Consider the following 11,033-nt stretch of genomic DNA (forward strand, 5'->3'; position numbering starts at 1 on the left):
TGTTACGCAATTGATTTAATTTGCCTCAATAAAATCTACGCTGTACGCCTTTACTTTTACTTGACATTACATCTTAAGAATTGTGAACATTTATACAGGGTGCTCCAACATTCAGGACAATTCTCTAATTTTACTCTAGAAAGTAAACGCAGTTTGTAACCAAATCCCTATCTAATCCCGCGTGTGAAAGATTCTTTCCCGACTGAAGCGAAGCGAATAATTTACCCCTCGGTCCAGTGATATATACAATACTTTTTGTACTGGTATATTTGCAATGCAAAAGTAGAGCTGCGTAATGCACTCACAGAAAGTGCTTGCAATTACCAATTCAGTATGTATTTACGGAGCAAGCCTATAATTAAGCACTGTGCTTGTACATAAAGGGCTTACAAGCACTTTAGAGCAGTTCTGCAACACATTTCAAAAGTGCTTGAAAGCCAACACGAATACAAATGCGCCAATTTGTAAAGTGAAAAGGTGTTGGCAAAATCATTTTTATTTTCATTTATTTTTAGCGAACGTTCATATACGGGAAAGTAGCGATAACAGTTTTGTCTTTGTTATTAAAACTATTCCTTCAGGTTTGTAAATATCCGCATACAGTTTGTTGCAATTAATTTTGTGAATATTTGCAACTACATTGAAGACTTTTAATATGCAATTGTAACATACCATATACCTCGTTTATTCGAGCTGGTCAACACAAAGATGTCAGTTACTCTTTAAAATCTAACCTACGACTAGGACAATTCTCCAGCCTGATGAGATTTTGTACTGGATTGTCGCAAAAATCCTATATTTTCTCATAGGGATATTTGCATGGACTTGACTGTAACACCATCTGCCAAAGGACATTGCAAGTGCCCATAAGAACCCGGTGACTAACCTCAAGGAGGTAGTAGACACCCTTTTCCATAAATCCAACATAATATGGTACGTCATGTCCCTCACAGTCAAATTAACGTAATACAGTTTTAAATTTTGTAAACAGAATGAGTGCAGCATTAATGATGGGCTTATACAACGACTATCATTACTTCCCTACCATTAATTCAACAAGAAATAGCCAATAGAAGCAAAGGTTTATTGGGGCCAACCAAAGAAACCGTGCCTTTGTTTCTATTGCCTATTTCTTAATGATAGTCAACTAATGATAATGATTGTATAAACCAACCACAAATGTGGCGCAGAGTTATCAAGTAAACATCATACAATCTGTAGTGAAAAATAACAAAAATGAGGTTCTTCTACGAGTACATTAGAAATATCGGATACTAAATCAGGCAAATATTCACAACAAAATTGCATGAATAAATTCTGAGAGAAAGTACGATTCATTTAATACACTAATACCATAAAAAATTATTCTTTTTCTAAATTGCAATTACTGCCAGATACCAGAATGCAGAAGTCACTAGATATTATTTTGAAAATTAAAAAATATTGAGATTATAACAAGTGTAAATATTTCAAATTTCAATAACCAATGCTCATAAGTTATATTAAAGTTATAAAGGTGTACATAAAAATAAAAGATGTAATACTTGTAAACAGTTTGGTATTAAGGAACAACAGAACATGTAGAAGAATAAATAATGGTACTTGAGGGTAATAAAGCTAAATTATTGGAATTTAATCTTCATGTACTTCCATTTGAATAAACAGGTTGTAAATGCTTTTTAATTTCGTCCACTAACTTCCCACGTGGTACCTCCACTTCGTTTCTGGTGACAACGTTCCGAAGCTTAACGACACCTTTTTGGATTTCAGATTCACCTAAAATAATCGCGAGCGGTATTCCGTACTCCTCGCAATGTTGTAGCTGCGCCAGTAACTTTGGATTTTTCTTGTACGACTGTTCAGCTTTAATCCCTTCATTCCACAGCTCTTTGCATACCTTCATTCTTTCTTCCAGTAGATTTTTCTGTGCAGAGGCAACATAGACTTCGACCGCCGTCGTTCTCACTTTACTGGTACCGGCTAAAAGTTTCGCTTCGATTACAGCGAATATCCTCTCTATACCAATTGAAACACCAACACAAGGCACCTGTTTGTGTTTCGCATCGAACATGCCAACTAGATTATCGTAACGACCTCCACCCGCTATAGAACCTACTGAACCTGCCATATCCTCCGCGACAGGTTCCCCCAATAGAACCGCTTCATAAATGATACCGGTGTAATAGTCCAACCCTCTCGCTAGGCTCAGATCGAAAACGGCCTTGTCCTTAACACCCAGCAAGTCACAGTAATTGAGTACGAGCTTCATGGCTTCTAACCCTTCGACAGCAGCACGCACTTTCGTTAAATTAGCATCCGCTAGTAGCTTCTCGACAAGTTCATGTTTACCACTCATCTGCACATATTGACCAATTTTATCGGCAACCTCGTCCGTCAGACCTTTCTCCTCGATCATCTCTTTACGTACGTCCGCCCATGGCGACTTATCTAGCTTGTCAACTGCGGAGCATATCGACCTAAACTTCTCAGGTGGCACTCCACAAGCCTCAAACATTCCGTCGAGAAGAGCTCTGTGATTTAGCTTGATTACAAACGACCCGATATCCAATGACTCCAAGATTTCTTGCACCACTCTCACGCATTCCGCATCCGGAATCATGGGATCGTACGCTCCGGCGATATCAAAATCCTGCATAAAAGACAGGGCTGTACATTTATTTAAAGAAAAACTTTCTAGTATCTAAATACTACCTTAAAATATGCATTTCTCTTGATTTGTACATAAAATAATCAATTATTTGCTTACTCCATTATTAAATAATTTATTACTTAAATTATAAATAATTATATCCATTACATTACTATAACAGTCGTCGACTGTGTGTATGTGGTGCTCTATTTGCGATTCAGATTAACAGTGAGTCCTCTGGTGGCAGCACATCGTAATTACTATTGGTGGGGACCGCAATTTTGTTTATTTACAATGGCCAAAAGTAATCATGGACCAATGAAAGCTGTTGGAGCGGAAAAAGGGCTTATAATTTTTGGAAGTATGTCTAAAAAGTCTGTACAGCACCATCTTTCATCATAAAACTTCACCACTTATTTAAACCACAATGATAGCGTAGTGGGTTTTCTAGACCAGACCTACTTTTCAAGTAATATTCCCATAAAATTGTTACTATAAAATAATGGTTTTACCATGTTGTTAATGAAAATTGAGGTTTGTGTACGAAAATGATACAGACATAATTACTTAAAATTGTTTAAAAAATTTGAATTAGAAAGTCCATCATATGTAAGTGCTTATGCAACTTGTAGTCATAATTTCATAATTGTAGGTGATCATCTTTTGAAAATGCTGAGCAAGGAATATTAAATGCAGAACAAAACCTCCCTGCATTTACTAAATGCAGATCATTTCCTTTGCACAAGTAATTTGCAAAGTAGAACTCTTGACCTTATTTTTTTTGGTTGTGTGTCTATGTCAAGTTCAACATGCAGATATTGTTTTAGTTAACTCTGAATTAGAAGCCTAGTTACTCAGCCTACAAGTATCTAAATTACTTTGTGATGCAAGGAAATATAAAGTACTTCTTTTGAGTATCTTTTATAGCTCTTAACCGATACTTACACACTGATAAAATTCCCGATAACGCCCTCTGGTAATTGAGGGATTGTCACGTCGATAAACTTTGGCGATATGGTAACGTTTAATATTAGTAATCTTATTCATGGCGAGGTATCTGGCGAAAGGTACAGTTAAATCGTAACGCAGAGACAGAATTTCGCCGCCTTGATCCTTCAAATCGTAAATAAGCTTGGAATCTTCTCCGTATTTGCCTGTTAAGACCTCCTGCAAATAGAAAATGAAAAGGACGAAACAAAAGCGAGTATTACCTTTAATTCGAATATCGGCGTGTCGATGGTTTCTGCTCCGTGGCGTTTAAATACGGAAATGATCTTCTCGAAGACCGTCTCGCGAATTGCCATCTGTTGGGGGGAGAAGTCACGCGTGCCTTTGGCGGTTTTGAGCGTGAATTTTTGAACTTCACCATTTTCACAACTTAACTGAGATTTCAATTCCAAAAGTTTGGCTACCTCATTGTCAATCTACGAGTAGAATAGTTTGGTGTTCTTTACGTACTTGTGTCACTGACCTGTGGCTTTGACGAAAATGCAGATACACAACGTGTGAAGCGGACAAGATCCACAGGCAGTGACAGACGCGGGATGATACGTACAGAAAGCATATTGTTATTAAAATGTTGCCTAAAAATAGTGCACATTGTACAGAAGAGGACAGGCAAATTGTCTAATAAAGTCAAGGCAAACCTTTCACGGATTGTAATTCCATGCAAAATAAAAAAATTTAGAAAGTAATTTTTCCCTTTTTTTGCCAACTATACTGTGGCAAGATGAATTGCAATAATTTATTAGATAAGAATTTTTGCAACATAATTACAAAGTAAATGATGCAATACAAGAGAAATAACTTACCTTCTGTTTGCTTTCTTTTGCACCCTTCAATTTTCGAACTAATTCCCCTTGGTCCTTAATTAAAGCTTCCAATTTTTCCTTGCTGCTCATAGTGAATCACAACTCTTCATAAAACACCAAATTTATGCAAAATTTGTTCAGTTAAATCGCGACCATGTGCTTGGCCTGCACTTGCCTCGTAAGGAAATAAATTTGACGTTAAGTTGAGCAACCTAACCACAACCGAGGTCGGTAAGTGACGTAATCAGCTGTGCTGCATTGTTCTGCTATAAATATAGGGTGTTCCATTAGTGTTATAATTGACGAAAATTGGAAGAGAGATCCATCACCGCCGTAAATTCATTCCTCTCATTAATGCGATTCGTGCTTACAACTCCACCTCTCCTACACCCCATCCGCACACCCCCTGTAATGTTCCTCGCCCTTCAATTACATCTCCTTCACCTCTTTTAGAGCTTCTCCCTCAAGCCATTTTCGCGCTTCTAAACTCTCTCCATGACATTTCCCTAATTTTCGTCATTCAATCAAACCTCTCTCACATTTCCATCAAGCCCTCTTTACATCTATACTTCACGCCTTTACAGAGGTTTCTTTTGGGGTTCCTTCAGGGGGATTAGGCTTCTTCTGTAGCATTTTGTTTCGACTGAAAAGGTAAAAGGCATGGCATGCCTGAAAATGATAGGCCGATGTAGAGCCGAAGACTAGTTATTTTTACTGTTCAAAAACAGAGAAACCCCTAAAACGTTTATTAAGCATTTTTTTACTAGAAGCTACTTCCAAAGTGTCTGTTATTGGTTGACTCACCGTTGATTAGTCGCCTCTTACGACATGCAGTGCCTCTGCAGTGGGGGTATTCTTTTCCGCCCCCACACGGGTACAAGTACATTAAACATAAAAATCCATTCTACTGATCGAAACAGATCGTGCCCCCAAAAACTATAAGGGAAATGGTTGATAATGACTAAATGTGAGACCCATCGAGGGATTCGGTCATTATCAAATCTCAAAGGATATACTTCAATTACAATGGCACAATTTCTCATTTCTTTTTATTGCGATTGCACCGAGGAAAGGGAGAAAGAAATGTGTTTACTTTTCGGCGCTCATCTAACTTTAAGAAGAAGAGAGTTGAGCTATAGAACTTAATGTTTGCAAACGCTTCTTCCTCTAAATTTATGGGCGTAGAATCTCTACAAGAACAAGATAGCGTACTGCTGGGCTTTCCTCGAAAGATTTGATCTTTTAAGCCTTGGAGGTGTTATAAATTGAAAATTTCCTAAAGATCCTCTGAAGTTTCTGGTAAAGGCAACCCCTTTTTGTAAATATAAATTGTGGTCATTCTGCATTTTAAACATCTGAAATTTTAGCGCCCCCAAAATATTCAGCTATTCCCCGTTAAAGTGCAATGTCTCACTACAGCACTGTGATCAACTAAGTTTTGAGCAAAAAATACCCAAAAGTAATTATCATGGACAGTCCCATCAAAATAGTAACAGTTTCTGAGGGACAGTACCTCAATTTAGATTTTATATGGGTAATAGAGAACCAACTGACAACATAATTACAAACAGCTTACGTTATAGTGTACTTTGTTCGCCAATTAATTAACTACCTTTACATTTAAATTATAATTTTAATAGTTAATTAATTACAATATATCTCTATAGAAGACAGGACAAATGAGCAAGTCAACTAGTATGCTAAGCATGCAGAAAAAAAATTTGTTCGGTCCCATCGTTTGTTTTTTGCAATACAATTATGCTACCATTACATGCCTGATGAGAATTTATTCTACACTTCCCTGTATATACAAGCAATTAATATTGCGATGTAGATAATATATTAAAACAATTATTATGTACATAGTCTACCATAAACTTTAAAAATGATATCTCTAAACAAGTAACGACATGAATAGATACCAACAATTACTCATTCCTTATCTCGCTCTTAAATAAATACAATAACCTAATGCGTTTACATCCTGTTAAAAATATATCTAATATAAAATGATAAGGTTTAGCAAACAAAAGGAATCTAATTCTTCGAAATGCAGCCTTGCCAAAGCAGTCCCCCGCAGGATAAGCAAACTATTATATAAATAATCACAGCGACAATAACAGCTAGAATCACATACAACTTTACATTCTTCCAAAACAGCGATCGGGCCAAATTTCTACTCGTCTTACGATAAGCAAGTGACTGAAACCGAGTACAATAAAGACACAAATTAAGTCAGATAATAACTCACATTGTTGCTCAAATTTTCGGCTTTATTAATAAGCAGTTCCAATCTTTCACCTCTCATTGCAATGTTATCTGCAACGAATTGTTTAGGTAAACAAATTCAAAGTAGAGGGCAATTACCGATATTCTTGACCATGATGTTTTTAAGTTCGTCTAATTCGCCATGAACCTTGGAGATTGTATCGACATCGCTAGATTCCGAATAATGTTTCATTTCGTTCGCCAAAATCGAGGCGAATTCCGAATTCATCGCGTATCCCATTGCAGTGTCGACATTTGCCCCATAATTTGTTTTAAATCGTCTCTTGATCTCGTTAAGAAATAGGAAGGCTCTTGACCGCTCGAAATCCTGCAAGATTACGCTTAAAGCAAACAAGGTTTTACACTGGAGTGACTTACATCGTCCGTAATGCACATATAAATGATTCTGGATTCGCAAATGTAGTGGAATAAATAGTTGCCGTGCGTGTAGGTTAATTTATTGTCTTGCAGAGGTATTTTGGAAATAACTTGTTCCGTTACCTCTGGAAAGTTTCCGGCGCAAGATGCATATTTCGCAAGCACTGTCGTGCCCCTCGATATTACACTATACAGAATGGGCATCTGAAGAGCACACAAAGAGAATAAGTATGTTAATTATTATTAAGGTTACTAACCTTTGTTCGCCAATTGCGTTCTAATTTTTATATCTTTCTTTGAACTTATTGTTTTGCGAAGTTCATTAATTCGACAGATAAAGATAGTAAGATTTAAATAATAAAACAAAAATACGTTCAACCTTCAAGTCCAAATTTGCATTTTCATATACAATTTGCAATCTGACAAGACTTGACAGATGATTGAAGTGGTAGCGGTAGGGCGATACAAATGAACTACAAGAAGAGGAGGGAATTTGTTTCATATCGTAGTTCAAATATATTGACATGTGTGGTCCAGTGGCGTAACATGAAAGTATGCCTCATACTATAAAACAATCGTCGAAGCCCGCCTTTGTATAAAAGTAAGATTCCTCTTTGTTGGTAATCAATTAATGATAATACACATTATTACATTTTCTTTACGGCGCGAAACACTTTTAATTAATAGATGCTGGTAAAGCTCTTTTTTTGAAGAGGACCCTGTATAGAAGCGTAATTCAGCTGAATAGCGTGATGGGAAAAACTTCCATTGTTTGTTATTGTTTCATTTGTGAGGTTAGATATCCAAACTGTCTGTTGTTTATAATTCAATTTATGTATAAAATATTCTAAATAACTAAACCATGGATGCTTTTTTAAAGCGGAAAAATGACGAAGGTAAGAAAATAGTTGCATTACAAAGGTGATGTTAATCGCAAGTTGTAGAGAATTCAAATGACATGAAGAAGGCGAAACCTAATGAAACTTGTCCCCACGCCATTAAATGTTACCGACGAAATCCTCACCATTTCAAGGAATACGGTCACCCACACTGTAAGCCAAGTCAATTTAATTTTATGGTAAATAAAACGTTTCTTCGTAGTAGATGAACTTTTACAAAAAGGCGAGCCATTGGAACTGCCTCCCAATTACCCTCAACAAAAGCAGATTATTATGGAACAACTGGAGGTATTAAAAAGTTTGCGTGGTTTACAAAAGCCTGCAATGGAAGAGAACAAGGTTAAAGCGAGTACAAGCACTTCTTCGGATGGTGGTCGGCAATCTACAAGGCAAAAAACTACCAGTTACATTCCAAATTCAACCCCGTCATCTAAGATGCACAATGGGCCTTCAATGCTAGAAAAATTGGAAAAGAACGCTCCTTACAACCTGTTTTTCTCAATAATACCGGATTCACCACAGACAGTCACTCATCAAAATACAATTACATTTCACGGTACGGCTCTTGAAATTGTATAATTCCTTAGCTTAACAAATTTTTTTAAGAACTGCTATGTCCAAGTTTGGGTGATTTGAAATGCTCTCTTCAAATGAATTTTATGATCGACATCGCTTGGTTAATGGAGCAGTATGAGAAGATGGGCCAAGAGTAACGATTACGGTTGTCTGTTCTTATAATGTGTTCCACTTTCAGAAAGAAACCTTTGACCATTTTGTACGGCGACGAGTTTCCGGATATGAAGAAGTATATAAAGCTTAAGTTGCCTAATGTGACCGAGCAGTATGTTAAGCCCAAAGACCCTTTCGGCATTCACCATTCGTAGGTTTGCAATTGTGACTTTGCCCCATTTATAATTTTCTCATTTTAGTAAAGTTGGCATTTATGTTTATACTGATAACTCGCTGAGAGTGGTTGTTTCTACTGCAAATTTATATTATGAAGATTGGAATTATTATAATCAAGGGTAATACTAAAAGTAATACTAAGTTTGTGGTGTGCCTTAAGGTTGTATGGTACGATTTGACTTGAATGTTGAGCTTAGTTTAAAAAAGTCATTTCACACTTCTAAGGACTTTACTTACTAAAGAATGCCATAGCTAATTCTTTGTGTTTCTATGATTTTTGCATTTTTCTAGTTATTGTAATTTATAGGGTTATTGCTACTTGAAATTGAGAGTATTGTACTAAGAAATTTTGAAAATCGGCCATTGTTCTGCCAAGATCATATTTAAAATAAAATAATGCTCGCCGGGAGAGAATGCCTGTCACAGAACACCTCATCTGGTCTCCAATCGTAGGGTTTTCATATTAAACCATACAATTGTAGATCTGTATCAAGTGTTCTGTAACCGGCATTCTCTCCTGGCGAGCATAATATCTGCAAAAGACTGCGATTATAAATTGTTAAAACAAATGTTTGTTTGTCAAATACCTAATTAACATCAGGGTCTTAATTTGATTGTTTTCAGGTTGTGGATTAGCCCACGTTGTCCAGTTTTGGACGCTGCACAATCAGATGTTTCCGGTGATGGTCCCACCAATTTCAAAACTTCATTAATTAGTTATCTCAACTCGTACGAATTGCCCATCTTGAAGCAGTGGATAGACTACATTAAACGAGCCGACTTCAGTGCTGTTCGGTAAGGGTTTTCGACTACAAGCTTGCTTTGATCACAGTTACTCTAGGGTGCATTTAGTGGCGTCAGTACCGGGACACCACACTGCCGCAATTCGCCCATCAAACTGTCATTTACATCGCGTTGGTGAGTTACTGTCGAAACACTGCTCGTTGCCAGCAAAAACAACACCGACAAGCGAAGGTCCACTGTCATGGGGCATTATTGCCCAATCTTCGAGTATTGGTAATTTAGGTAAAGCGCCCGGAGATTGGTTGCGCAGTACTCTGTTGCGTTCACTCGCAAGTCATAAAGATTGCAAGCTACCTTCAAATTCGAATGCTACAATCAGCGTTGTTTATCCCACACAAAACAATGTTTTGGGCAGCTACTACGGACCTCTAGGAGGGGGCTGTTTACCGTACAGCAAATCAGCTCACGAAAAGCAGAAGTGGCTTAAGGATTACTTACAGTATGCTTATTTGTTTTAATTTATAAATGGTTTAAGTTTCATTTTTAGCGAGTGGAGAGCTGATGACTTATCTCGTTCGCGGGCAATGCCACACATTAAAACCTACTGCCGTGTTTCGCCTTGTACCACAAAGCTGGCTTGGTACCTTATTACCAGCGCAAATATGTCAAAAGCTGCTTGGGGTGCTAATATTAATAAAATGGGCAAGAGTTACGTGCGGTCCTATGAGGTTGGGGTGTTGTTCATCCCCAGCAATTTTAATGAAACTTATTTCCAAATTAAGCTCACTGATTCAGATTCACAAAATTTGTTTCCGTTTGTATATGATCTTCCATTAACGTCTTATAAGAAAGAAGATGAGCCTTGGTGTAATTAGTTTTTGTATTTACATTATGATTTAATAAAGTTGTTTCGCATTAGTGTTTCGTTACTAAAGCATGGTAAAGGATAGCTTAGGCTATGTAGCATGGATTCCTGAAAGTAAGGTAACGGCTCAATTCCCTAACTTGTTCGTAAGTTTGCCAAAAAAGAACTTTGAAGAAACAACTTTTTAGAAGTGCAGTAAGTAGGTACTATCACTGACAAAAGTAATGATCGCCTAATATGTAAACTGCAATATAAGCAACCAACATGCCTATCATATTCGGCTTCGTCAGTTGCTTCAAGGTGGTGATACCTTAATTTTGTTGGTTCGCATTTCTAAATTGATTTCTTGTTTACTTTATTTCGTTGTATACTCTTTGGTTACGTATGCTGCAGGATTTACCTATTCGGCGCTCATTACTTTTGTCAGTGACTGTACTAAGGTACCAATTTTTAGCGCATTTTTGCCTATTTATTTGTAAAAAGTAGCTTTTAATCTCACTTTGGCTCAGTGG

At 37.0% G+C, this 11,033-nt stretch overlaps 3 protein-coding genes across 6 annotated transcripts; 1 reads left to right on the top strand and 2 right to left on the bottom strand.

The window, feature by feature from the left end:
* Positions 1–1,480: 1,480 nt before the first annotated feature.
* Positions 1,481–5,321, bottom strand: LOC116170001 (histidine--tRNA ligase, cytoplasmic). Of its 2 annotated transcripts, XM_031486238.1 has the most exons (5): positions 4,462–5,321; positions 4,122–4,233; positions 3,862–4,074; positions 3,596–3,817; positions 1,481–2,650 (listed from the first exon to the last, which is right to left on the bottom strand). In XM_031486238.1, exons 2-5 carry the CDS (start codon positions 4,212–4,214, stop codon positions 1,640–1,642), a joined length of 1,539 nt encoding a protein of 512 aa, XP_031342098.1. In that variant the 5' UTR covers positions 4,215–4,233; positions 4,462–5,321; the 3' UTR covers positions 1,481–1,639. The 2 variants fall into 2 exon arrangements, with proteins under 2 accessions (XP_031342098.1, XP_031342099.1); XM_031486239.1 differs by lacking the exon at positions 4,122–4,233 and having other exon boundaries at positions 4,462–5,318.
* Positions 5,322–6,074: 753 nt separating this feature from the next.
* On the bottom strand, positions 6,075–7,568 carry LOC116170005 (vesicle-associated membrane protein 7). Of its 2 annotated transcripts, none has more exons than XM_031486254.1 (5): positions 7,365–7,568; positions 7,163–7,311; positions 6,829–7,052; positions 6,713–6,780; positions 6,075–6,663 (listed from the first exon to the last, which is right to left on the bottom strand). In XM_031486254.1, exons 2-5 carry the CDS (start codon positions 7,309–7,311, stop codon positions 6,499–6,501), a joined length of 606 nt encoding a protein of 201 aa, XP_031342114.1. In that variant the 5' UTR covers positions 7,365–7,568; the 3' UTR covers positions 6,075–6,498. The 2 variants fall into 2 exon arrangements, with proteins under 2 accessions (XP_031342114.1, XP_031342113.1); XM_031486253.1 differs by having other exon boundaries at positions 6,229–6,663; positions 6,829–7,057; positions 7,108–7,311; positions 7,365–7,565.
* A 276-nt stretch (positions 7,569–7,844) lies between these two features.
* On the top strand, positions 7,845–10,574 carry LOC116170000 (probable tyrosyl-DNA phosphodiesterase). 2 transcript variants are annotated; one of them, XM_031486236.1, is made up of 9 exons: positions 7,845–8,003; positions 8,052–8,159; positions 8,209–8,562; positions 8,613–8,715; positions 8,761–8,886; positions 8,936–9,031; positions 9,537–9,707; positions 9,754–10,155; positions 10,204–10,574. In XM_031486236.1, the coding sequence occupies exons 1-9, from the start codon at positions 7,970–7,972 to the stop codon at positions 10,529–10,531; spliced, it is 1,722 nt and encodes a 573-aa protein (XP_031342096.1). In that variant the 5' UTR covers positions 7,845–7,969; the 3' UTR covers positions 10,532–10,574. The 2 variants fall into 2 exon arrangements, with proteins under 2 accessions (XP_031342096.1, XP_031342097.1); XM_031486237.1 differs by having other exon boundaries at positions 8,212–8,562.
* The last annotated feature ends 459 nt before the right edge of the window (positions 10,575–11,033 follow it).

This window comes from Photinus pyralis, unplaced genomic scaffold (genome assembly GCF_008802855.1).
Source record: "Photinus pyralis isolate 1611_PpyrPB1 unplaced genomic scaffold, Ppyr1.3 Ppyr1.4_LG4, whole genome shotgun sequence".
Lineage (NCBI taxonomy): Eukaryota > Metazoa > Arthropoda > Insecta > Coleoptera > Lampyridae > Photinus > Photinus pyralis.